This window comes from Chelonia mydas, chromosome 2 (assembly GCF_015237465.2).
Source record: "Chelonia mydas isolate rCheMyd1 chromosome 2, rCheMyd1.pri.v2, whole genome shotgun sequence".
Taxonomy (NCBI): domain Eukaryota; kingdom Metazoa; phylum Chordata; order Testudines; family Cheloniidae; genus Chelonia; species Chelonia mydas.
The window spans coordinates 9,623,858-9,651,719 of record NC_057850.1 but is presented as its reverse complement, the minus strand read 5'-3'; the positions used below and the strand labels follow the sequence as shown (position 1 = coordinate 9,651,719).

At 42.3% G+C, this 27,862-nt stretch overlaps 1 protein-coding gene across 3 annotated transcripts in view; it reads left to right on the top strand.

The window, feature by feature from the left end:
• The first annotated feature begins 4,347 nt into the window (after positions 1 to 4,347).
• DENND3 (DENN domain containing 3) overlaps positions 4,348 to 27,862 on the top strand; it is a 66,789-nt gene continuing 43,274 nt past the window's right edge. The window contains exons 1-8 of one of the 3 annotated variants that reach the window (XM_037891935.2): positions 4,348 to 4,720; positions 11,948 to 12,224; positions 12,976 to 13,091; positions 13,590 to 13,729; positions 21,333 to 21,444; positions 22,637 to 22,756; positions 24,162 to 24,380; positions 26,916 to 27,037. In XM_037891935.2, the coding sequence (XP_037747863.2) occupies positions 4,469 to 4,720; positions 11,948 to 12,224; positions 12,976 to 13,091; positions 13,590 to 13,729; positions 21,333 to 21,444; positions 22,637 to 22,756; positions 24,162 to 24,380; positions 26,916 to 27,037 (1,358 nt within the window). In that variant the 5' untranslated portion in view covers positions 4,348 to 4,468. Of the gene's footprint in view, positions 4,721 to 11,947; positions 12,225 to 12,975; positions 13,092 to 13,589; positions 13,730 to 16,766; positions 16,796 to 21,332; positions 21,445 to 22,636; positions 22,757 to 24,161; positions 24,381 to 26,915; positions 27,038 to 27,862 lie in introns of those variants that run through there. The other 2 variants (XM_037891937.2, XM_037891938.1) reach the window with 2 other exon arrangements.

Below are 27,862 nucleotides of genomic sequence, written 5' to 3'. Positions count from 1 at the left end.
GTGCAATTGGTGAAAACTCCAGTTTTCTCCATAGTGATTTATGGATGCGAATCATGGGGAAGTTAATGCTGCTGAGAAGAAGAAACTTGACGCTTTTGAAATGTGGTGTTGGGGAAGACTCTTGCGTATCTCCTGGATGGGAAAAAACGATGAAAGCTTGTGTTAAAAATATTATTGGTGAGATGAAGACTCTGATTTGGAAATCAACAGACGCAAACTTACGTACTTTGGTAACATTAGGCGTAGAGATGGAAATAACCTTGGGAAAGTTATTATGGAAGGAGTGGTGGAAGGTTATTGTTTTAGGGGATGACCAGCAAGGATATGGCTGGCTGGTGTGCTGCAGATTACTAGAAGGTCAGCTGCTGAATGGTCAAATTTAGCAGTGGATCATGAAGGCATCAGGAAATCCTGCTATAATGTCACTGCTATCCAGACATGAACAAATGGATTTGCTTATACTAGTAAAGAATACTGTGACATTATACACCCACAGGTACATGCCAAGTAGCACTGAGGGACTCTCCAAACAGAAGCTGAATCATTATGCAATCCGAATAATACAATAGGATAATATTTTTTTCAAATTATTCAAAAGTACAGGAGCATTCTAAGGACAAAGAGGCCATTTCCCAAGTTGGAAGCCACTTTAGCCACTTAAATCTTTATAGCCACTTTAAACTTCACTCAGAAGCCAGAAGACAGTCACTGTGTCAGGAATAGTCAATAGGCAGACTGCGGGCCAAATCCAGACTGTCAGACACTTTTGAATGGACCCTGAAATCTTTTTATTTACTTATTATTATCATCATTATTGTTGTTGTTTTTTAATTATTTTCTCTGGAGTCTAGACCTTGACAAAAAATAACTGTTCTTCCCCTGCGTGTAGATTCTGGAGCATTGGTGTCACATTCCCACTGAGAAACACAGCTTTATGTACCAACTTTAGTTCCAAATGGATTTAAGATGTAGCCTGAATAACAGCACTTTGCACCTGTCTAGTTTAGATGAAGAAGGTTTGATGGTAGCAGGGTCTACACAGCAGAGAAAAGGTTGTGATATCCTCGCCAGATTTCAACCAATAAAAAACTTCCCAATCACAGCCGCTGCCTAATCATTTAGCAGCAGCACTGGGTGTAACCATACCTACTGACTGGAAATATAGACCTCAAAGATCAGCCACACACCCTCAGTTAAAAAGACACATATAATCCTCACCATATCTACCTGTTACATTCCCTAATCTGCTAACATTACCTCAGGGTTAGCTGGATTGGGCACCAGCCAAGTTGTCCTCATCCAGGTCCAGATCTCTGCAAGACATTAGGTAAGACATTCAAATACCAAATGAAATGGAAACATAGAGCTGGCTGCTATCACCATGTTGAAGACACTTCAGTTCAGCTCATTAACTCTTCCACTAGCTCCCATACGTGCACTGGCCAGAAGGGGTCTATGGAAACAACATTTGAGCACTCTTGTAAAAGAAGAATAGTTGCCCAGAACCACACACTTGGGTCTTTTCCATCCCCTGCTGCAGGAACTGACCCCCATATTTTTTAAGGGTGTGTATATGTGGAAGAAAGAAATGGGAGGAGAGAAGTGCACATGGGTCTGGCACATGCTAAGGCATCTGGGGTTGGTGGTAACAGTGCTGCTGCTACTCTGGTGGGTTGCTGGCCCAGCACCGAGGCTGTCAAGAAGGGAGTGTTTGCTGTGTGGCCAGCCTGGTGCTTTCAAGAGGGGCACACTTCATCCAGGTTAGTTAGCTTGGTGCTGAGGAGGGTGCTTCCCGCCAGGTTGGCTGGCCTGGCCTGGCCTGGCCCAGAGTTTGTTGAAGGGGCATGGTCTACTCGAGTCAGCTGGCCTGGGGCAGTGTCTGTGAAAAGGGGGGTGCTCTCCAAAGTTGGCTGGCCTGGCACAGAGTCTCTGGATGGGCACACACACACCCCTAGGTCAACCAGTCCATCCTAGGGTTTGTGGAAGGTTGTGCGCTACCCTGGGTCAGGTAGCATGGTACAGTGTCTGCTGGAGGGCAGCGCTCCCTGTGTTGGTCTGCCTGGTGCAGCATCTGTAGGAAGGGGACGCGCTCCTGCTGGGTTGGCCAGGGGTGGTGTCTGTGAGTAGCGAGTGTGCTCCCACTGGGTCAGGCTGCCAAATATTTCCTGATGAAGACTCAAGGGCTGATAAATGTACATGGGTGCAGGGTGGAATGAGTTAGCTGCACAGGAGAGGTGTTGAGTGGGGGGAACAAGCTAGCTGGAGGAGAGGTGTGTGTGTGTGGTGGGGGGGTTTGAGCCAGCTGGGGCGAGGAAAGGGGAAGGTTATGTGTGGTGGGAATGAGACAGTGGGTAGAGGTGTGTGGGGATCAGCTAGCTGAGGAGAGGGGCATGTGGTTGGAGGGAAGGGGAAATGAGCCAGCTAGGGTGATGGGTGTGGGGGGTACGAGCAAGTTGAGAAGGAAGGGGTCAGTCGGGGGGGAGGGAAGGGGCATGTGTGTGGGGAATGAGTGGAGGGAGGAGTGTGTGTATATGAGTGAGGAATGAGCCAACTGGAGGGGAGGAGAGGGGCATGCATGTGGGGAATATGAGCCAACTGGAGGGGAGGGGAGGGGAGAGGAGTGTGTGTGTGTGTGTGTGGGGGGGGGGGGAATGGGCCAGCTAAGAGGAGAAAAGGGGAGGGATGTGTGGGGGGAACAAGCCAGCAGGAGGAGGGATGTGTATGGGGGAATGAGCCAATTAGAGGGGAGGGGCATGCATATGGGAAATATGGGGGGGGGGAATGAGACAGCTGGGGGACAAAAGGGGAGGGCTGTGAGAGGGAATGAACCAGCAGGAAGAAGGGAGTGTGCCTGGGAACAAACCAGCGGAAGGGAAGGGAAGGGAAAGGAAAGGAAAGGAAAGGAAAGGGTGGTGTGGTGTGGTGTGGTGTGTCTGTGGAGAAGAGTCAGCAGGGGTGTGTTAGGGTGAGACAGTGGGGGAGCAACATGTACATGGGGAACAAGCCAGCTAAGAGGGGGATGAGCCAGCTGGAGGCAGGGCTATGGGGGGACGACAAGCCAGCAGCAGAGAGGGGTGTGCATGTGGGGGAATGAACCAGATTGGGGGGGGGGGAGGTGTGTGTGTGGGAAACAAGCTAGCTGAGGGAAGAGAACGGGGGTGGGGTGGGGGGGAATGAGCCAGCTGAGGGGAGGGATAGGTCAAGGGGGATAAGCCAGCCCAGGGGAGGGAACTGGTGTGTGTGTGTGGGGGGGAATGAGCCAGCTGACGGGAGGGATAGGTCAAGGGGGATAAGCCAGCCCAGGGGAGGGAAGTGGTGTGTGTGTGTGTGTGGGGGGGGGGGGAATGAGCCAGCTGAGGGGAGGGAAGTGGAGGGGGGGATGAGCCAGCTGAGGGGAAGGGATGTGTGTATGGGGGGGGGGGGGGGGAACGAGCCAGCCGGGAGGAGGGATAGGTGGAGGGGATGAGCCAGCTGGGGGGGGGGGGGGGGGGGGAGGTGTGTATGAGTTTTGGTTGGAACCAGTCAGCTACAGGGAGGTTTGTAATTGTAAGTGTGTGTGTGGGGTGACTGAGTCCGTGGGGGAGGGGGGTGAGCTGGGGGGGAAGGATGTGTGGGGGGGAGGATGAGCGAACTGGGGGGGATGTGTGCATGCGGGGGGCTATGAGCTAGCTGGGGGAGAGGGGGGAATGAGCTAGTTGAGAGGAGGGAAGTGTCTCTGTGTGTGAATGAACCAGCTGGGGGGAGGGATGTGGGGGGAAGGGGGTGAACGAGGCGGGGGGGATGAGCCAGCAGGGGGGAAGGGGGTGTGGGAATGAGCCAGCAGGAGGCAGGGAGGGAGGATGTGTGTGGGAGGATGAGCGAGCTGGGGGGCGGGGGGGGGAAGGGTGTGTGTGGGAACAAGACAGCTGCGGGGGGTGGTGGTGGAGGGGAGATGAGCCAGCTGAGGGGGAGGTGTGTAGGAGTTTGGGAGGGAACCAGCAGAGCGGTGGGTGGGTGTGTGTGTGTGAAGGGAGGAGATGGTGGTGAAGGCTATGTGGTAGGGTTGCCAACACCGACTGAAACTATTCCCAGAGATTTTCTCCCCCAACATGAGGTAATGTCATTTTCTTAAGATATCCCGGATGGCTTTCAACCCTAATATGGGGGGGGGGGGCGGGAAGGGGAGGAGGTGGGTGTGTGTGTGTGAGCAGGGGAACGAGACAGCTGGCGCCAGGGGACGGGGGTGTGTGTAACTGGGTTACTGGTCCCTTTCGGCCCTCCTTGAATCCCCAGTCACGAACACCCCCCCCCCCCGCCGTTCGGGGAGGGGGCAGCAGCGGAGCGCCCCTCCCCTCCCGCTCTGTGCGCACAAGTGCTGCGGGAAGGACAGTCTGGCTGCCGCGGCTGAGGACGGAAGGAAGGAGCCCCGCGCCCTCAACCTGTGCAGGCGACTCCGATTGGCTACACGTCCCGCGGGGGCGCGCGGGCAATGGGGCAGACAGCCAATCAGGGGCTGACTGCGCCGTGGAGCGCCTCTCTCTCTCTCTCTCTCTCCTCCCGCCCCCAGGAGCGCGGTCGGGGGGCGCGGCTCGGGAGCAGGTGCCCGACCCCGCCCGGGGGAGGAGGGGAGTCTGAGGGCGGCTGCCGTGCCGGCGCCATGGAGGAGGTGCTGCCCTCAGGCTTGCTGGAGATCTGCGTGCTGGCGGGAGCCCCCAGGGAGAGGGTGGAGGACGCGTACCAGGTAACTCCCGGCCTGGCTTGCCCGGTGCTGCCCTCAGGCTTGCTGGGCTGGCAGCGACGGGCTGGGGAACCCTCTTGCCCTGCGCGCCGCCCCAGCCTCGCAGCCGGGCTGCCGCGGGGAAGCCGAATTGCTGCCCTGTGGGCAGTGGGTTGGACAGCGCCGGCTGGCCGGACAGACCGGCGTGCCTAGTCTAGCGGTGAGAACCGGCTTGCTTGGCCACGCAGCGGATGAGAGAAGTCTCAAAGCCGCCTGCTTTGCTGACTTCCTCTCCGGCCTCGGTTGGGACCGTGTGACCCCAGAGTGAACCTCCCAAAGAGTCAGCACCGTTAATCTTGCGTTAGTAAGGGAGAAATCCGACTCTCTTTTCTTGGCAGTTAACTGAATTTGAGCTATAGCTTGTCCTTGCGAAATACAAGGTTTTGCTAGCGTGATGGGCAGGAGAGATGTAGGGAGGGTGCTCTGCCCGAGTTTGGCTGTTCCTGACTCGGTGAGGTTGCACTGGTCTGTTTCGGTGCAATGGAATAACTTCAGCACGCGGCTTCAGAAAGGCTTTGTGCATCAGCACCCCGTCACAACTTGATGGGAGCCTACAAAGGGACGTGGGGAATCCAGACATGCCCCTGTCAGTGTTTGCGATGTAGAATCATAGGACTGGAAGGGACCTTGAGAGGTCCTCTCGTCTAGTTCCCCTGCACTCAAGGCAGGACTAAGTATTATCTGAACCAGGGGGTGGCAAACTTTTTGGCCCGAGGGCCACATCTGGGAATAGAAATTGTATGGCAGGCCATGAATACTCACAAAATTGGGGTTGGGGTTTGGGAGAGGGTTTGGGCTCTGGTTGGGGGTGTGGGATCCAGGGTGGGGCCAGAAATGAGGAGTTCGGGGGCTCTGGGCTGGGGCCAAGGGGTTCAGAGGGCAGGAGGGGATCAGGGCTGGAGCAGGTGGTTGGGGTGCAGGAAAGAGTGCTAGAGTACTAGCCTAGATTGGAAGACCCTGGGTTCAATTATTTAAACCCCCCCAGACTTTCCTATATGACCTTGGCAAGTTACTTGGTTGATCTGTGCCTCAGTTTTCCCCATTTGTAAAATGGAGTTTGGGAAGTATTGTGTAATATTTGTTGAGGATAAATACACAAGATTTGAGAGATGCTTAGATACTGTGGTAAAAGGAGTCATGTAAGTGTGACTGATGGCAATATCTTGGACAAACCTCACTGACTTGAGTTTAATATGTTTGGGGTCCAGTGTATTAAAATGCAGTTGCTTATGTGTTGTTGTGAGATTATATGTAGTTCCTGTAGGAGGATGGGGTATGTTAATGTAATTCCTCTGGTTATCAGCCCTTTGAAGACACCCCCTGTAGAGGTTTGCATATACTGCTTCAAACTGGATTCTCCAGGGACCATCAGACAAAGAAAAGATTTTTGAATTTTAAACAGGCTAAGGGCTTTCTGTTCTGATCCAGCAAATGGACAGGACCTCCAGTCCATGGAGGGCCCCAATCCTTGGGGAAGAGTTGGAAGGACTGACACTGACCAGAACACTTATGATCTCTGGTAAGCTAATTAGCATGCATGGAGGGTTTTTAAATTGTTTTTAATACATTTTTTCTGTAGTGCTTTTACCTTAAGAATAAAATATGTTTGCTTAGGAAGAACTGTGTGGTAGCTAATAACTAAGGGTAGTTACACTGTGTCTGAGAGGAGAAGCAAGCAGGCCTATTTATGTAGACTAACTTTTTTTTGCTGAGGATAACACACGGAAGAGAGGGAACTGTTCAGGCTGGAGATACCTGTGTCTCTCTCCCTTCTGACCAGGGTCTCCACCCAAGAAAGGCAACAGGTCAGAGCTGGAAGCCTGAGAATGGGTACCAATGCTGACCCAGTAAGGGAAAACATAGATGCAGTTGCCCTGTCCTGGTAAGTACTTAAGATAGAAGACATTTGTAGAGCAGTCAGTTACCTTGTGGCTGATACAGGAGCATCTGACTCCAGAGGGCGCTAGATCCAGGTTTCTTCAGTAGTGCGGTTATGGCAACATGAAGCTGGGGTTTGTTGCATGGATTAGATAAAACTTCTGGGATGTTATCACAAGTTACTCTATTTATTATATTTTTGAAAAACCCTTGATGGTCTGCCAGAGGGCATCAAATGTCATTGATAGGAGTAGTCACTTTCAAATGGTGGCGCTCACCTTTGGTTGTTAAAAATCTAAGCCTGTTTCTTCTAATGACAAAACATGATCAAAAGGGAAGAGAGAAAAGAATAGCAAAAGATAGGGGAATGTAGTGTCTCTCTCTGATGCTTACAGTTCTGTTGCTGGAAGATCATGTGGCATAACCCAGTTCTTCATTCTTGGAGCCTAGTTTTACTCCACTGGCCCTGAAAAATACTGTATTAGATTGTTCTTATTTTCCTTTTGCATGTCTGTGACTAGAATAACTAGCAGCCTGATCTGAAGTGAAAGGTATCACTTTTAGCTTGTCAAAAGGAATGCAGCAAAGCAGTTCAAAGATAGATTTCCCTCGGCTGGCTAAACTGACTCTCTCTAGACAGAAAGAGAAAGATAGATAGAAAAAGGTGGAAGAGGAAACGGACACACTCAGGAGTGAGTAATAGGAAATGTAGCTTCGTGTCTTAGAGTTATGCAGGGTATAGCAGTGTAGATGGTATTGTTAACTGATTCCTTTTCCCCATCTGGTCAGGTCAGATCATCTTCTCTAGTTTAAATATGAATTATTTTGGGGATGTTCTATAGCTTGTGTTAGGCAGGAGGTCAGACTAGATAGATGATCACAATGATTCTGTCTGACTTTTGTGGTTGGCTAAAAGAGCCCGAACTGTGGGATGGCAAATCCTGATGTCCTGGCATGTTGTGGTGTTGGTGACCACGATGGTTACTCCTTTGTGTTGCATGTAAGCAAGTTGCCAAGTACTCCTCAGAAAAACAGTACGTAAAGGGTGACATTGTTGTCTGATCAAAACTGATCAATCAAAACAACTGTCTAATGATCTTTTGCTAGGCAGGCGTTTAGTAGTGGATGTGTTTTACATTAACAAAAAAAAGCCTACTAGAAGCAAGGGGAAGTTAAGGATTTCATAAGCACAACCCTAGAGATATGATCGTGGAAGTCAAAATGATTGATGTGTTCCTGGTCTATGTAACCTCTCAAAAGCTGGTTTGGAAAATCCCTTTTGTTTCATAGACACTGTTTACATCATTTCTTCAACTTTATTCTGTGCTTTCTTTCAATAGCAATTTCATGTCACATATTTGTGGGTTCAAATGACTCTTTGCTGCTACTCACTCACTTTGAATGATATAAGATTTTAGCCAGCAGTAGAGTTCAGTACAAGAGCTTGAAGATTGTAGTAGGGGCCTTTCATTGCATTTTTGTAGGTTTGACATGAAGAGCTTTTTTTATGGTTGTAATGGTAAATGGATGAACCAGTTTTCCTTAGGGCTGATCTACACTACTGTACATAGTTTTACCATATCTGAACACGGTTGTGAAGAATCCATTTATCTCAGAGTGTGTTGACTGTGACTTTGCACAGTCCAGGATAAATTGCATCCAGCATTATATCAGCTAATTGTGATTAAACCCATAGGCCTTTAACTAATTTGAGTCTTCAAATGATATTAAAACATGGACAAATTTGTAATATTGATTCTTGCCAAATGAATCCATGGACTGCATGGGAGGCTGTTAGAACGCTGGAGCTCATCAGTGATGCTGCTGAGAAATAAAGGACCAGCCCAGTAAACTCTCAGCTATGACTTTAATTTCTTCCTCTTCAAGCCAGGGGAGGAACCCATTTTAAAAAAAAAAAAACAACTCTGAAGAATTAGGAGAAGCATAGTATTTGCAATAACATGAGAAAGTAAGTCCTGTTACTTGACTTTTTTAAAGATATGACTCTTGACTTTTGTATTTGTTTTTTGCTCCCCCCCCATGATGACACTGCATCAGTCCTTAAAATTGTGTACAGTTAAACTACAGTAAAACTACTCTAATAATTTATTAATTATTAGCAATGGTGTCTGGCAACTGAAATGAGGTAAAATGAAAACAATAAGGGAGAAATTCTGGTCCCTGTCATAGTATTATCATCATACAAATTCTGTGGCCAGGCCCCCTGGTTTCTGCAGCACAGTGGTTTGGCAGATTGGAAATTCTGGGTGAGCTCCATGTAAATGTTTAAGAATGGGAGGTTTTACTGAACTAAATACAAAATTACATAATTTATTTTGTGTTCTCTGTTTATTAGTGAGGGGCTGGCTGTGGCTCCATAGTTAAAGCTGAGTTGAGTCTTTTGTACTTAAAGCAGGGATTTAATCTCTGTTGTTTTAGCTATTAGTCTTCCCTCTCCTCTCCATGTATCCAAATTGTCAGCAATTCTTGCCACTTCTCCTTTTTTGTTTAAAAAACAAACCTTTCCTTTGTCTCAATTTCTACATATTTTGATCTTCTCCTGCCTTGCTTTCTGGCTGCCTGCCTGCATCATTCTCCTGTCCATACAAAGTGAGATGCTAAATTGATATCTCCCTTACTTGTTGATTAGGCTTCTTCATCCCTTACCATTTACCCACCATATAAAGTTTAAATTGCCTGTCTCCCTCAAAACTCCGCCCTGCACCAAGTTCAGCCTCTGCACATCTGCCTTTATGCCCTTTTCATTTCTTTTTCTCACTCCTATCTTCTTGCCTTCTCTGTGCTGTCTTCTCTGCATGGAAGGACTTCTCTGTCCCAGTAGGCATGTTCTAATCCTCTTCTTCAACTCCTCTTCTCTTCTGTCCCCCCCCCCCCCCCCCCCCCCCCCCGAGGCACTTCTTCTATGGCCTCCACAAATAAGCTCCATGAAACATTCTTTATTCTAATGTTAGATGAGAAGAGAATGAGATCAGGAAAACAAAACAAATGTATCTAAGATTACACTCTCCTCTGGATCCTCCAGTGCATTTTATCCTGTCTTCTCATTTTCTTCCCCTGGAATGGTAAGATGTTTGGAGCAGGGTCTGTCTTTGTCTGTCCCCTATACATGACCTAGCACATTATTGGGGGGGGGCGGGGGGTGTCATCTTTTCCATCACTGATTTCTAGGATATTATTGGATAACAGTGGAAGAGCATGATAAATATATAGAAGGTGAAAGTTGACATTCCCTCCCAATCACTGAACTGCATGGTTAAACTATATGACTTTGGCTAGAAAACTTAACGTCAGCTGACTTTGATCCTGACAATAAGGTCACTGTGTCAGAACTGACCATGCAGTAACGAGAGAGGTTGGATTTAATGCTGCTGCTGAAGACAGTTACATAAATGAACTACAACCCCCACAAGATGTCACAGCCCTCAGTACAAGTGAATTATTAGTTGACTGATAAGTGAATTTGGTAATTCTCTTGTAGAGGGTTTAATACAAATTAAGATTGCTGCCACCAAAGTAACTTCTTTTTTTTTTCTTATATAACAGTTTCAGGGCTAAGGGATAATTCCTTGTTTTCCCTCTAAAATGCTTAGTAGCATGTTTTGATCAGATTAGAAATGTCTTGTTTCTCGATTACTTCATTAGACATTAGAAAACTGCCAATTAAGAGAAAAATGAAGCTTCAGACTCTTACCATGTCAGTAATAAATCAGTCACCACCCCAATTTATTACATTAATATATTTTTAAGTTAATTGCCATCCTCTGGATCTCCCAGTGGATATGTATCTAGCCTTTGTCTTAGATTGTAAAGTGCTTGTGGCAGAGACCATGTCTTTAAATGTTTTGTAGAAGCGTGATTTTTTTCACCCTTATTTTCTTTGACATATACTATTGCAGTACACTTAGCAGAAGATACAGAAAAATTAGAAGGAATATATAATTTCAAAGATATTTTTTGTATGTACACTCCAGTCTGGAGGAACTTGCTGGTTTGACCCAACCATTACACAGAGTTCATAGAATCATAGAATATCGGGGTTGGAAGGGACCTCAGGAGGTCATCTAGTCCAACCCCGTGCTCAAAGAGTTAAGTCATTTAAAACTTTTTCTTAATTCCAAAACTTTTGATATAAAAAGGCCTGTTTTTAAATGAAGCAATGATTTATTGTTGAGCTGTTCAAAATAGTGGAAAAATGTACAGGAGGGAAAGGGCAGCATTGTGTCTTTGGGAATATTTTTCGTATACATACTATATTATGTTTGAAGTTGAAAGTAAATAGCCATAGGTCTGATTCATCCTTCCCTTAGCCTTGAAGCAAAAATTTGAAGATTGAGACACATACTCAGTCACAGTGAGGTCTAGCTTCCCAGTTTCCACATACCCTTAAGACGCACAAAATTTTCTCTTGCAATTTTGAGGCTGTAGAATTAATCTGTTCCTGCAGCCAAAGAGTTAGAGATGGAACTATTCAGATCTGGCCCCACCACTCAGTCACGAGCATGTAAGGGAGCACCCTCTTGCCCATCTTCTGCAATCTTCCAGGGTAAGTTGTTACAAAAAGAGAGAGCAAGAGTTTGTAGAGCTACAGGTTTTTTTTTTTTTACCAAGCTACTTACCAGAAAGCATTGCAATTTGCCGCATAATCTTATAGGGTCTGGCCATGTACCTATATAAGTCAGAAGGAAAACTCTTATTAAGGTCCGTAGGTACAGTATTACACCCTTAGTGCTTAAAATGCCTCTTACCGTGTGTGTGATAGTGTTGGTAGCATGTAGTTTTTGACCGTGGTATAAAATTATGTGGTAATGTAAAAGTATGGTCTCTCTTGAAAACTAGTATAAAAGAAATGTAATTTTTATGAAACCAAGGATACACTTGAGGGGATGTGGACATATTTTCCTTTTTGTTCTTGTTTATCTCTGAGAAAACTGTAAGACAAATAGAATTATTTGGGTCTACTCTTAACACATGAAAGGAGGAAAAAGTATCTTTTTGGTATGTGCTGATGTTAGTTTTGGAAGCGTTGCTTGCCAAAGAGAAATCTTTGATATAGTAAGGCTTGAATCATGAATAGATTAAGATAAGGGACCTAATGCTGTGACTGTTGAAGACAAATGGAGTCTTTCCATTGACTTCAATGGGCTTAGGATGAGATTGTGGAAGGGAAAACGAAGAAACTGGAAAGAAGAAAATAATATTCTTGTCACATTTACAATCACTAGGGCAGAATGGAAAATATGGCTAAATACATTAAAAAGAACAACAATAAATGTCTATTTATTTTGTTTTTAGCTTGCTCAGAAAGAAGAGAAAAACTTTCCTCCACTTGATCCAGAAGTTCTGTCAGTTTTTGTGCCTCCGTTTATCAGCAAAGAGGCGATTCAAGCGACAAATATAAATAGTAGTAACTTCAATAAAACAAAACGACGTTCTTTCCGAAAAAAGAAAGAGAGACCTAAACTTGAAAATTTGAAAAATCCAAATGGGGAACAGAAAGCATCTGATACTGAGGATATTAGTGTTCCAAAAGATATTGATCTTATTGGCTTGCCACAACTATGCTTTCCAGGTATGATGTGGTTTTCATTTAACTGTTAGTTAAGAGATGTTTATAAACACTTTATCTATTTGGTGGCCTATAATAATACCTCTTCCCTTATTGCTGCTGTTTATGGATATTGACAGGTTAATTTTTTTTATTTGTATTATCATAGTACCACGAAACCCCACTCATGGAGTAGGACTCCATTGTGCCAGGGCCTGTACAAGTACAGAACAGAGATGCTCCCTGCCCAAGAGAGCTTATAATCAAATTTTTCTACTTTCCTATATTTTATGGTATTTTTAAGGCTGTCATCTCGTCTCCCCTCTTCTCTGCCTTTAGGTTGAAGAAAATATCCTTTTAAATACGAATGAATACCCTTTCCCACTCCAATACTATATATATTAGGATGTCCCTAAAATAGAGACCATTTCCCAAAAGCCTCTTTAAAAAAAAACAAAAAACTAAACATAGGCAGAAGTCCATCAGCTTGACTTTGTGATATGTTTTTGGCATGTCACAAATACAAAATGAGCTGTGTAGTGTTTTCACTTGTCCAGTGAAATTTGTGTATGGCTTAAGATGTTGTATAACAATTTCAGATCAAGTGAATTATGTATGTAGGTGTGCTATAATCCCTTTAAAATGAAGCATTACAGTGGAAGTAAAGTTACAAGTCTCATAATACTTGCTGTAACTATAGCAATGCAAGCTGCGTGATTAAAACAAACTATTTTTCAGTAATGTATGTTTTGAAAAGTACTTGTCTTATTTGCAGGAGGACTTTACATAACTTCTGAATCAAAAGAGAATCACATTCATTTTCTGGTCTTCACAGATGTCTGTGGTAACAGAACCTATGGTGTTGTTGCACAGTATTACCAACCTATTCAAGTATGTTTTTTAATTTACACTTTTAATAAAACTTAAATATTAGGTAATACATTTTAATAATACGTACTTAATTGGATGCCTCACATAAGTTATTGGATATTTGTGTATTTTGATACCAATCTGGAACAACTCTTTAAGAGTAGTACTCCCCACTTAATACAATATTGTGCCCATATACTCAAGCACAGTTCCCATAGAATTTAGCGGAAATGGTGCTGGAGTATCTGAGAGCAAAATTTGGCCTTAAGAATATTTTTAGGTACATTAATGTTTGTGAGTAATATACTCAGTGTTTTTGGTAGATGTTCATAGTGCAAATAACTTGCTTTTAGTACGTGGATCTAATCTTTACAAACTGAGATTTTTAAAGGAGTCTAAGAGAGTTAGATGTCCAAATCTCAATGGGAGTTGGGTGTCTAACTTGCTTAGGTTCCCTCAAAAATACCAACCATAATTTCATGAGTAACATCACAATATTAATATGTAGCTTTCTTATAGGATGGTTATATCTCTTCAAATGGGCAAGCCCACAGGGAATCTGTGCAGACTACTAAAGCTTTTGGCTGGTTCGTACCATTTGCTATTTGTGTCATATCCAGATATCCATATTTTAATGCCCTTAAGGACTGTCTTTCTTGGTAAGTATTACTGTTCTATCATTTATGCCTCTGCTGCAAATACATTTACAGTCAGTCCTTTATGTATGAATTGTCAAATTTTGACAATGTAGTGGGAATGTTTGAGTGACAATAAAACTGGAGTTTGTTAAAAGTGATTACGGCATGAGGCAGGGGAAAAAACAAAATTAAAACAAAAGCCCCCTGAACAGTAACAAATAGAAATGCAGTTTCAAAGAAATTCCAATGTTGGTGTTCTTTGAGATTTTATCTGGCTGTGCAAAATTAATATCTGCAGGGAACTGATTTTTAATACAGATTTATCTAGATTCTCCCTGAAAGATCTCAAACTCTACAGGTCTCTCTATTTGGGGGAAATTTTAAAACAGTTCACTGTGAACAGAATAAGTTTCACAAAGAGGATAAGTAAACTTGTCTGTAATTGGTGAGGCACACTATGGAATAAGGTGACCTAGCCATTCCATGTGAAGGAATACATGATTACTTGGATTCTGATAGTCCAGAGGCAAATTAGGAGGATTTAGTTCCCAAATTACACTGTTTTGAAGGCCTAACAGTGAGACTAATAAGCTACTTTCTAAAACTTCTTAAAATACTTCAACTTTAGCGGTGGGCCAAGAGATGGGGTGGAACTTGGGAAACTGTTTTGTTGACTACTGTAGCCTTAGTTTATTGTGTAGGCTACCATCTCAAGTTTTCATATTTTCATCTTCAACCTGTTTAATATGTTATATGCTTGTGTCTGAAGTGGATTGTAAGCTCCCTAGGGCAGGTACTCTTTTTACATTTGTACAGTGCTGAATAACTTGCAGTTGTAGGCCTGCTGTAATAATCTAAACAAAAAAAACGAGTTTCTGCTGTTTTCAACGAATGCTAAGTCTCAGATTCCAAGAACCTATTCATGAATTTGCTGAATAGTTCTTATCTCTCTTCCCCCCCAAAAAAAAGGTTGTGGAGGAATCCCTTATAAGCTTTAGGCTAGTGGTTAGAAAACTCACCCAGGTTGTGGGTCACCAGGTTCAGTTAAACCCTCTGCCTTATGTGGAGAATGGGTCTGAACTTGAGTCTTCCACATTGCAAGCCAGTGCCCTAACCACTGGGTTATGTGGGATATTGTGGAACAGGGCTCTATCAGTCTCTCCTAGTGAAGCTGTTCCATTTATAAATAGTCATTGAAGGCGGGACTTGAACCTGTATCTTCCACACTCTAGGTGAGTACCCTAACCAAACACCAGGCTAAATAGTCAATCGCTCACTTTCCCTGGCCCAATGATTATTCATTGTCCATCATAATGCTAATTTATAGGTTTCAGAGTAGCAGCTGTGTTAGTCTATTCGCAAAAAGAAAAGGAGTACTTGTGGCACCTTAGAGACTAACAAATTTATTTGAGCATAAGCTTCCCTGAGCTACAGCTCACTTCATCGGATGCATTCAGTGGAAAATACTGAATGCATCCGATGAAGTGAGCTGTAGCTCAGGGAAGCTTATGCTCAAATAAATTTGTTAGTCTCTGAGGTGCCACAAGTACTCCTTTTCTTTTTGCTAATTTATAGTCATTCATAAAGACCGAATATAAGAATGGCCATACTGGATCAGACCAATAATCCATCTAGCCCAGTATCCTGTCTTCAGAGGAAATGAACAGATAATCATCAGGTGATCCATCCCTGTCTCCCATTCCCAGCTTCTGGCAGACAGAGGATAGGGATGCATCAGAGCATGGTTTTGCATGTTAATAATCTTAAACCTCTTACTGATGCTTCAGAATGCACAGAGCAGAGACTGGCTTCTCTAGTGGACAAACACCCATTATGATAAAACAAAACCTTTCAGAGACCTTGGATACAGTCAACAAAAGGCTATCACTGGCCCATCTGTGCAATGTAGCAGAAGTAAAGAAAGTTTCACCCAGCTCTAAATATGATCATGTCAGTTTCCTCATGAAACACTAGTTAGTAGGTAAGTTTAGATCTTGCATTCTCCTGGCTTTTAGCTCGCTGCATTATCCACAAGGAAAGAGAATATTTTGATGTGGGGAAAGCATTCACCTCTGTCCATTTTATCTGCTTTGAAACTGAAAGCTTAATTCTGTGTGGCGGGTTGAAGCAAAAAGCTGGGGAGCATGCTCAGTGTAGGTGGAATATTAGCAATCTCTAACTTCAGCCTTCAGTTTGATTTTTTTTTTTTTTTTTTTTTAAAGCAGTTGGGTACTCAGATTTGGCTATATTAAGTCTCATGCAGCAGCCTCTACTTCCCGTCATTTCCCTAATTCCTATCGCAGAGCGCGGTTTGGCTGATGGATCCATGTAGCTGCAGATCCATCAGCCAGGCTCTTCCCATTCCCCAAGAATGCTAGACCAGCAAAAATCCCCACAAAGCATCGGTTGCAGTATACAAAGAGTGCAGACTCCCTCTTTTGGGCCTTCTGTTGTTATAGAACAGTGATACTCAGACTGAGGCTCGGGAGCTGCAAGTGGCTCTTTAATGGGTCCCCTGTGGCTCTTTGCAGCATGTGATATTAAAATACTGTGTGATTTAATTATTAACCAATCAGGATGCTTATTACTATGTTCTTAACCAATTGTAGTTGATAAAAATAATAACACTTGGTCAGTCATTTTGCTGTGAGAATAATATATAAATAAAAATAGTAGATGAAACAATGAAACTCACGCTACGGTGGCTCTTTTGGGCAATGCTGGTCACTAATTTGGTTTCTGAACCACTTAGATCTCAGTATCATTGTTATGGAGGAACAGTATTATCCTCTATCTTAAGTCCGCTAACAATTTTTTCCAACTTATTCATTTTTTTTTTTTAGAAGAGCTCTAACACACTGACTTGAACAGGACTTTGCAAGTTGGAATGAAGATAGTTCTGGGGGCAGGAAGGTGTCTTTTGCTGCTACTTATTCCGCTCTGCAGCTTCGGGGGGGGGGAGGGGGCAAAAGATTCTAGTTCTCCCAGAACACTCCTGTACACAGTTCCCATGCTCCAGCACCTCCAGTGAACAGGATTTGGCCTGAAGTGGGATTGATATTTTTATTCATTCATGATACCTCCAAGGTATTTTTATCTTTTTTTTTGGCATTCAGCTCAAGTTCCTAACATAAGTCAAAGAGAAGCCAGTAGTAGAAGTTACAACTTGTTCTTGTCCCAGTTAATTTTTTTTAATCTGAGACGTGTTCATATTTTGTAATTGGATACATTAAATCCTGGTGTGTACCTTGCGTCACATTACTGATTTGCAAATTTCCATCAGAACAGTCAAGATCTTTATATTCTGTATGATTAATCTTAATGTTACAAATACTTGTTACATTACAAATGGGCAGTGCTGGTGATTCCAGTGCCAGAACAAACTGAAAGGGAGACTGGGAGTGTGTGATTCTGTCTCCAATGCAAACTGAGAGTCCAGACCGTTACAAAACATTGTTGCTGTTGGATTAATCTACAGGAGTATAGCTCTTTTCAAAAAGTTAAGGGTTTCAGGAGTATTGAACAGGTATTTCCATTCCAGTGTGTTTGTATGCTATCCATGTCCTGACACACATCAATAATAATACTTTTTATCAGTAGATCTCAAGGGCTTTACAAAGATCAGTATCCTCTCCATTTTACAGTTAGTGAAACCGAGGCACAGAAAGATGAAATGACTGGCCTAGGGTCACCTATAAGCAGGAATAGAACCCAGATTTCGTGAGGTCTAGTCTAGTACGCTCATCCCTAGGCCTCAAGTTCTACTACTCTCCAGCTAAACTGAAAAACATCTTTTAGTTGGTGGCAACCACCCATTTCTGGGTGAATCCCCATCTTGGATGGATGCACATTTTTTCTCTCTCTCTCACAACATGTCTCTAAGTCTGTTCTACATAAGGTTATGAGCTATTTGTGATCCAGCCCAAAGATGCTGTTAGAAGGCCTTCCTTTCTGAAAAATTTCTAAAGTAAATCATGCTTAGTTAATAGTGTTAGAGAACCTGTACACTCCTTTGTAATCTCTTTGCTTGAAGTATATTTTTTGTTCCCACAGCTCATTTCCGTCGGGCAGGCTTTTTTCCAAGGCGTCACTATCAGATACTATAATAGTATATTAATAGGCACAGTTCTGTTTAAAGTTGTCTGTCCCTTTCCTTTCGTACATTTTCCCTTCTTGATGCAAATGTCAGGATTTAATCAGACTAATTGTGACATATGATTTATTGGACGTGGTAAGGTACTGTTTATGCCTCAGACCACTCACTGGCCTTCTCACTGTGCTGGTAATGTTTGTTGCAGATACTAGTGAAAGACGCAAGGAGCTCAGTCTGTTCAGTTTAACAAAGAGCTAGTTAAGAGGTGACTTGATCATAGTCTATAAGTAGCTGTATCCTTCTCTTCCCTCGTGGATCACCTGGAAGCTGACAAGTGCTCATGTCTTGCTTGTGAGTCTGATATTCTTAAGGATCATGAAAATCCTGGGGAGGTCCTAGCAGCGGTGTTGGGTAGGTGGGAATATTCAGTCCACCTATCTGCAGCAGCTCTCTGCTTATAGAAAGGATGACAGTTGGCTGTGCCTCCATCTGAATAAGCACTATATAACTCTGGTAGGGTACCTTGGTAGCATCCAGGAACAACTCTCTGGCCTAAACGATGCAAAAGGCAAGTTGGATCCGTGAGCAGCTTTACTTAAAAGTAATATAGCAAAATACAATGACAGTGCAACAGAATAAAATAGGTACCTACCGTAGCAACGGTGACAAGGTAATAGTAGGTGGCAGCTAATGGTGGCGACTTATAAACATGAAAGTAAACTTAACCGCTACTCACTGCAACAGACTTACGTTAAAAAAAACCCCAAAACCTGTTAAACGTACAAAAGAACACTCACCATCAGCACCTTCAGGGTGCGTGCTCCCTTGTAGTTTTAAAACCCTGGACGCTTTTTGTGATTGTGGGTGTGATGAACAGGGGTTCAAAGGTGGCACTAGTTATCTCTGAATTAGCAGAGGCAGTCCAGATAATAGGAGTGAGACACTTTTATATAGAGCAGGTTAAAATTGATACAGTGGTAGCTGGTAATAATCCCAGTTATTAAACGACAGCCATCAACTATGAACAGGCAATTGCATTTTCGTACAAGCTCCCTGGTCGTCTCCTTGATTAGTCTGTGATGAGATGCTGTCTCTAGCATGAGGACTTTCATACCACACCACCCCGACCGACAAGGTCTCCCCAGATACAGAGGATAGTCTCCTGGTTATTCACACAATTCCACAACAGCTCAGGTTCTGCCAGTACAGCCAGCAATTCTGGATGCAACTTTCAGTAGCTGGCTGCTGAGAAAGAGTAAATGAGATAGAGCTCGCTGTTAGCAAGCCTGCAGGTGCAGTGTGTCCTTAATACCAGTCATGTGGTTTCAGCAGGGATTTCTGGGCAACTGAGTCTCCCAAATCTCTTCATCTAAATACAGGCAACTGCTACTAGTTCCTATTCCGCTGGATGCCTAAACCTGATAAGGTAGCACAGTTGGCTCCCCTCCCTTCTCATGAAATTCTGGACACACTTTTTCAGGCCATGATCCTTTAACGTGGCTTGTGTAGTCGTGGCAGAGCACTGGAAGAGAGCTCTCCCAGTGCTCTCAAATAAAAAAAAAAAACAAAAACAAAAAAACCCACCACAACAAAAAAACCTCCACGAGGGGCGCAGCTCCCAGCGCTTGTGCACTGTCTACACTGGTGCTTTACAGCGCTGAAACTTGCTGCGCTCAGGGGCGTGTTTTTTCACATCCCTGAGCGAGAAAGTTGCAGCGCTGTAAAGTGCCAGTGTAGACAAGCCCTTAGTCTTTCCTGGCCGAAGGGATGGGGCCAGAAAGTGGGGTTGGAGGTTGAGGTCAGGAGAAGAGATGGCAAAATCATGGGGGAAAAAATTGGATGGATCACTGTTGCTTTGATAGGGAAGAGTTGTCATCATCTGAAAGGAGGGGCCAAACTAGGAGTGACTTTTGAAGCTATTGGCCAGATAATTTATATAGATTTCTGTTCAGGAGAGAACATTGGTCTGACTTTTCAAAAGTGACTAGTAATTTTGGGTAACTTTTAAGTGGCAGACTTGAGATGCCTTGAAGAGGTATGAGTTTCAGAAAACATTGAACCCCCACCTTCTGGAAGTCAGGCCTCTCTGGTGTTTCAAGTTGGACAACCAAAAATGTACCCAAAATTACTAGTCACTTTTGAAAAATTAAATGGCTGTATGAGACTCCTGAATGGCTGGCTCAATGCTAAGAAAGGTAAAGTCTGATTATATCTTGTGTTTAGGAAATTTCCTTTGTCCCAATACTGGATCTTTCCTAGGTATCGTACCAAATATTTCAGAGAAATTTTAGACTGTCATTACATAGCCTTGTAGTTTGTCAGAAAGGACTTCCACCACTGAAAGTAGAACCTCTCTGTGATGTGACTCCTCCAGTTACTGGCTGGAATAAACTCTTACCTAGTTGTCTGTGTCTCCTAGTGGCTGATCAGGATCCACATTCTCTGATTGTGGGGCACAGTTGGTGGTCTCCAGTTCATTATTGTGCTCTGTGGAGCTCTGTCTGTTTCCTAGGCAGTGTGCAAACATAGGGAAAGAAATGATCACTTCCACATGGAGCTTAAATCCCAAGTTAGACACAATCACAACAACTATTGCACTGAAAATATGCAAAAAGAAAAGGAGTACTTGTGGCACCTTAGAGACTAACCAATTTATTTGAGCATGAGCTTTCGTGAAAGTGAGCTGTAGCTCACGAAAGCTTATGCTCAAATAAATTGGTTAGTCTCTAAGGTGCCACAAGTACTCCTTTTCTTTTTTGAATACAGACTAACACGGCTGTTACTCTGAAAACTGAAAATATGATAATGTTGTGGTATGAATTGGAGCTGACAACGGTGTCTGAACTTATTTTCACAGGCAAAACACAATAGCGCATTTACGTACAAAAAATGAACCAAAGCATTTTAAAAAAAAATCTGATGTAATTTAAAATTGACAATTTATATGAGCACAAAAGTCAGGAAATTCAAAGTTCTAACTTCTTATAGTTAGTTTTTTGCTACAATGCATGTACGTTGAAGCACACATTTTAATGGTCATTTATTGCACTACTTACATTCGTGCACTGATTTAGGAAATTAAACTTCTGAGTTTGACGTGCATTTAATTGCTCAGTTGTAATGCTGCAGTAGTAACGCTTTTTTTGGATTGTGTATTTTTAATTTATAACTGAATAGTTCATGTAAGCCTTCAAAAACGGGCTAATTTCCAGTAAGCTTTAGCCTTCTGTGGTTTTGGAGTGGCGAAGAAGTTCAACTCCTAAAATAGAAACATTTTGACAGACTTGCACACATGAAGAATAAATAAACTTGTGAGTGAAAGATATGAAGGAGCAGCTTCATACAGAGCAACATTGTTAAAATCAATTGGAGCCTCTAAATTATCTAATAAACCAGAGGTTAAATAGTTGCAATAATACTTTTATCCATCCCCCAAATTTTTTTTAGTCTTAAGGTATCAAGGAAGAGTTTATTTTTTAGCCTCTTTACATGTTACATTTTAAAAAAATATTTGACATACTTTAATTTCAGCTTACTGGTACATCTGACGCCTCGCAGGGATTTAGACGTTGATGATCGTATAAAAGAATTTGCAGCAAAATTATCTTTAATACCCAGTCCTCCACCAGGAACACTCCACTTGGTAATTAGTGAAGCTCAATTTCATAATTATTTTAACATTACCTACTATAAAATACTAAGTGTGCTGTTTGTGTAAAATGGGGCATATTCTGTAACACCGGTTTTAATGCCAGTGTGACGCCACTGAAGTCAGTACCTGTGCTCCTGGGGCACAGACTACTCTTACCCTGTTTTCTAATGGACACATGGTACACAGCAGATAGGGTAGTGAGGAGAGGAAGGGTTTTTGAGCGTTTAGAGTGCTAGTCTAGTACTTGGGAGATGTGGCAGAGCAGGGAATTGAAACCACAGATGTTTTGTGTGACCTTGGGCAAATCACTTAGCTTCAATTTCCCCATCTGCAAAATGAGGACAGTACTTCCCTATGTTACAGGGGTGTTGGAAGAATAAATACATTAAAGAGTGTGAGGCTCTCTGATACTACAGTAACGGGGTCCATATATAGATGCACTGTAAAAAGAGGTCAAGTATCGGGGTAAAAAAGGGTGTATTCTCCCTATGTGCACCTGGGAGCTTCAAGAGGCTGCTTTTGGAATGGTTCAGCTCTCCACAGTTCGTTCTGTGGGTGGTCTAAATGGCATGATTCAGCTGTTAATTATTAACCTTATTTATATCAAATCAATTATTATAAGCTGGTCTACACTTTAAGTTGTAATCAGCAAGCAGTGAAATTACAAATTATGTTTTGGTAAAGTTTCTCAGTTAGAATTGGAGAAAAAATATTAGATAATAAAGCAGGTGGATCCAGACAGATTGCTCTGATAAAGGCAGAGGTAGCCTAGAAAGACAGAATGCAGTTAGACTAAACTTACAATAGACATAAATGACAAGAGTCCATTAAAGATGATTATGATTAAATCAAAATACTTTTTATAATTTTGTGTAAAAAGGTATTTCATTTCCTCAATTTTAATATCTGTTTCAGTATCTAAAATCTCTTACTAGACTGAAAGGAAACACAAAGTGCTTTATAAATCTTTATGGAGATTGTTATTATTGAGTTTAATACTTCCAGTACTGCAATTATCTTTTGTACATAAAGCAAAATGTTAGGTTCTGTGCTTTTATTTATTTATATAATTTTCTGTCAGATAACCGTAATATTTTATTATTAGAATTGGGATTTAAAATTTCATGTTCTATGGGACCATTTCTTCATTTAAACATTAATTGAAAAACATGTGTTACTACAGATATTTAATATGAAACCACTACAGATAGTCTTTCCATCACGGGAGGATCCAGACAGCCCAATTATTGACTTGGATCTCCATCTTCCATTACTGTGTTTCAAACCAGAACAGGTGCTACAGGTAAAAACAAAACAAAAAACTTTAAAGAGGATTCTGTAAAGTGTCACCATTTTTTTTTTTTTGCTTGTGTTACCTTGATTCTTTTCTTCTTGTTCCCAGAAAAAAATCTGCAAGATGGAGTTTGGGTTGAGAATACATATCAGTAATTTAGGGTTAAATACATTACAGAGATGTAATTGTCCCCAAATCGTGCACTTGTAAACACAGGAAATTCAGAGCTAAGGTTAAAGTTAAAATAAATCCAAATACATGGAAATGCACATTTAGGGCACTCAAACAATTTAACTCTATGTAGTAACACCATGCAATAAATACGTTTCTGATTAAGGCATTTTTGTGTTTTGGGGTCCAGATTAGATTAAACTGATTTTAAAGATACATTAGCTTGATTGTTCTTTTTCCTTCATGGTCTAACACCAGGTGCTAAATTTCTTAAAGGACCAATTGTTAAAATTCCTAAACTAAATAACAGATTTACTTGTAAACTCTCATAAAATTCATTCCATACTAAAACAGTAAGTGCTATAATTTTGGGGAGTATACACTGTTTTTATCATACATAGCAGAGAATTCAATCTGTTTTACATGCAAAACTCAGCCAGCCATAACAATGGAGCCGCAACAGGTGCCAGCATTATATTTGTCTAATGTAATTAATGAAGAAAGGCAAGACAATGTCCTGCCAGCAGCCCCTCTTATTTTCTTAATACATCACCATTGTCCCCCTCAGCTGATTCCTCTTTTGAACTGAAGGGCTGATTGGATCCTTGTTTCATCTGTGCCTTTGGTTTGTTCCTAGTGTGCATCTCAGTTCTGAAAATAGGTAGTGTTGGCTTATTTATTTATTTTTTTTAGCGATGCCCACTATCTCGTGTATTTGTCTGCATGCATTTTGATGGACAGCCAGCCTTCCCATTTGAAAATGTTGTGCATGATCACCTCCTTCTAGAGCCCATACAAGCTTAACAATTTGTGGCCCTTTACTCTAAAAATTTATGTGGTACATTTGTGTGTTTCATCAGTGTCTGGTTTTGCTTCTTATCCCTTTAATTTGAGTGCTATAAAGGCCTCTTACATTGTAGTCTTGTGGCTAGAGCCAGTGGACTGATAGACAGGACTCCTGAGGAGAAATCCTGGTTCCACTGAAGTAATGGCATGTAACTTTCATTGACTTCAGTGGAGCCAGTATTTCACCCCAGTTTTTATTCCTAGCACTCTGGCTGTGTAAGAATCCTTTAACTTGTCTTTGTCTCAGTTTATCAATGTGTAAAATCTGTATTACTGTAACACTGATCCCCTGAAGGTGAACCTTAAATTGTAAAGTATTTGGAGATGCTTTTTATAGAACTTGCTCTATGTAACAAGTATTATTACTAATATTAATCATTTTCATCATTGTTTACAGATTATAACTTGCATCTTAACTGAGCAGAGGATTGTTTTCTTCTCTTCTGACTGGGCCCTGCTAACACTCATAGCTGAATGCTTCATGTTGTACCTTCATCCTATTCAATGGCAACACACTTTTGTACCTATTCTGTCTCGTCAGATGCTGGATTTTATAATGGCCCCAACGTCTTTTCTTATGGGATGTCACATTGATCATTTTGAAGAAGTTAGCCAGGTTTGTCATAGAACATTCCCACTCTTGCTGCTGCTTTTCCCTAGGTCTGTTTAGTAAGTCATCTCCCTTGCCTCAATTCAGTCCCTCTTTAAAACAAATTTTTCCAGATTTCCTACAAAATTTTTTTTAACTTCAGCAGAACCATCATTTAGTTATTGAGTGGATTTAAAAAAAATTTTTTTTTTGTTTGTATTCTTATAACTCTAGTCTGTCTTCTCCTTCCCCAGCGTAGTCTATGATCCTTGTTTGTTATGTGATGTCAGATTTGGGTCCCAATCCTGCAAGTGTATGCTCAGATGTAATTTATGCACATGAGTAGTCCCAGTGAAGCCAGTGGGAATTTTCCTGTCGATAACGTTTTGCATGTATGTATGTGATTGCAGTATCAGGCCCTCACACTGTCAGTTTTTCAGGGAAGGCACATATCTTTGCTTGTTTCTCTGCAGCACCAAGCACAGCTTTGAAAATGCTTCATATTTTTGTGCAGTACATGGGCCTCAAATTCCTAATTCTTTGTCATGATGGATTTCCAGATTGACATTAACACTTTGACTTTAGCAATATAAAAGTGAGTTTTTAGAATGGGATTTCAGAATTGGATTCATAGTTTTCTTCTTCTCTTTGAATTTTTATATTATTTTAACAGGTGTTTTGGAGGTTGATATATAAAGAGCATTTTCAGTGACAAATAAAACTTCAGTTGCTCAAAGTGACACTGTCAGATAGTTTGGGCCCCAAATTTAGAGTTTTACATTTGTTTGAGGGTGTGTGACTGTGTGGCCACGCTACGAGGCTTTGAGTGACGTGGCTGTGCCACTGCAGCTGTGCCGCTAAAAGGTGCGCAGTGTAACTGCTGTTCATTAGCAGGAGAGCACTCTCCTGCCAACAAAAATCTTCCGCCCCCCACAAGCGGCAGTGGCTTTGTTGGCAGGAGAGTGCTCCTGCCGACAAAGCACTGTTCACACCGGCGCTTTTTGTTGGTAAAACTTTTGTCATTTGGGGGTGCGTGGAGTGTGGGGATTTTTTTGTTTTTGTTTTTTTTTAACGCCCCTGAATGACACAAGTTTTGCCGATTAAGTGCCAGTGTAGACAAAGCCTGAGAGAGACATTCCTTTGCAGCGTTGGAAACCCAAACACAACAGCGTTGTGCTAGTAGACATGAGATTAATGAATATGACTATAAACCAAGTTAATCAGTCTAGTCTTGTCCAGGATCAGTAAAATGCAAAACCAAACATCTTAACCTGTGAAAGTAAATTGTAGTAAAAAATATTTTCAGTCTACATAATGTAGGTTGGTGCAACAAACACAGGTACAATTAAAAATATTATTCTTATCTCAGTGTCACTTTGAAGTTTTTTTTATGTACACTGCATTATAGTCTGAATTATGTAGTCTTTGACCTAGCAAATAGATTTATGAATTCAGAACTTTACACACATTCATTTATTTCTCCAGTTATTTTCAGTATGAAAACTGAATAAGGACTATTCTGAGGTGATTAAAAAAAAAAAAAAAAGGTACTTGTATCTTGTCTCACAGATCCTATTGTGTCCCTTCCTGGCCACCCACTAGGGTTTATTTGAGGGGAATCCAAAATTCTGCTGCTCTAGATTCCCAGGGAGTGGTAAGCTTCTGGAGTCTGAACAGAATCCAGCCACAGACCCAATCTCAGGGTCCCTATGCTCACTCACAGGGCACAGACCTAGTATTTGTCCCTATATCCCTTCCACATGAGTGGTACGCATGTGTCACAGTCTGGGAATTTTTACGTCCTAAAGGCAATGTCCCTCACTAGCTCACCATTCCCTTGGGAGTCCTTGGGGGGTGGGGGTGGGGTGGATTATCTGTGTTCAGTCAGGCAGGCAAGCAGGGTTTCTCACCCCCTTGCCTGTCCTGCCCATGTTGTAGCCTCCCTCATCTTATTCTGGTGCAAGATGTCACTTTCCCCTATTTCCCTACATGAGTCCCTTTATAGTGTCCTGCTGGGGTCACCTTCTTGTTCTGCCTTTTGGTAATTTTCCATTACTCCCAAATCCCCCTTCCTTCAAGAGAAGTTACATGCAATCTCACAATAACACATAAACAAATGCATTTTTAATACAATGAACCCCCAAAGGTGTTTAACTTAATTCAGAAAGGTTTGTCCCTGAGATGCAGGAAATTTCCACCTGTTACAGCTTGTACATATATGTTGATGTGTGGAGGATTTATGGACTTATTCATTAATACTACATGGAGAGAATATTAGATCTCCAAATCTGTGTGTTTTCTTTGAAATCCTAATAAATTAATGTGAGATTCATTTATATTGAAAATAATTGTGTAGTTGTCTCAGTCCTCCAAAAGACCAAGTTAAAACAGAACCATCCCTTTTTGGTTATAAATTACAATACATTCCTAACGAGTTAAGAGCAATCACTGTGCTGGGGTAACTCACTTTATATTTAAGTGTCTGCAGGCTACATCAAGAGGAAATAAATATTTTATCAACATTATTTATATTTAATCATTAACATGTTTTTTTTTACAAAGGAAGCTGAAGATTTAATTCTAATCAACATTGATAATGGAGACATTACACATTCAAAATCATCTGTAGATGAGGCTGTAATTCCAGATGTCCCTTCACAAGCAGCAGAAACATTTATAAAAAGGTAAAAGAAACCTGAGTGGTTCATGCCCTAAGTAGGATAAGTCCCATGGAAAGCTCTTTATAACAGATTTTGTTTACTTCATATAAATAAGAACACCAGACTGGGCAAGGGCAAATTGGACTTTTTGTACAGGTAGCTTTATACAGTTACGGTGCATATGTCATAAACACAACCACAGTATCCTTTCTTTATTATCTGATCAATGTAATGCTCCTTTCCTTACGGTTACTAATGTTGGTATTCCATAATCGTGATCCATCTATACTGGAAGAAGAATAGGAGACACTGGATATGGTTTAATTAGGCCACAAATTTATCACTACCCAGCACATAAAAGCTCGCAATGTAGGTAACTCCATAATTCTTTAAATATCTACCTGGGGGCTTTCATCAAACCCTTTCTACCCCTCTCCCCCCACCTTTTCCATTTTGGTCCCTAGCCAACGTGCTGCTGGGACCTTAACATCCTCTTCCCCCACACCCTCTCAAATGAGGGTTAAGGTGGGCTATAAAGGATGTGGGGGAGAGGGGTTTGGCTCCCTACTGAGCTGGTCATAGGCATCCTGAACCTCTCCTATTCTGTTCCTTTAACAAACACTTCTTCCTGGTGCAGGAAGGGCTTGTCCTTTATCAAGTCCCTGCCCTTCAGGTTCCTGGTGGATGAGTCAGTGTTGCCTTGCTGACCTGTTCTGCTTCTGCACCTCTCTTCTCCGCGCCCCCCCCCCCCGCCCTTAAAGTGGTATACCCCTTCCCCTGGCAAGCCAGATAATGGCCACCCCACTTAAGGTGTAATGCCGTCATTGCTGACTTATTAGAAGTCAAATA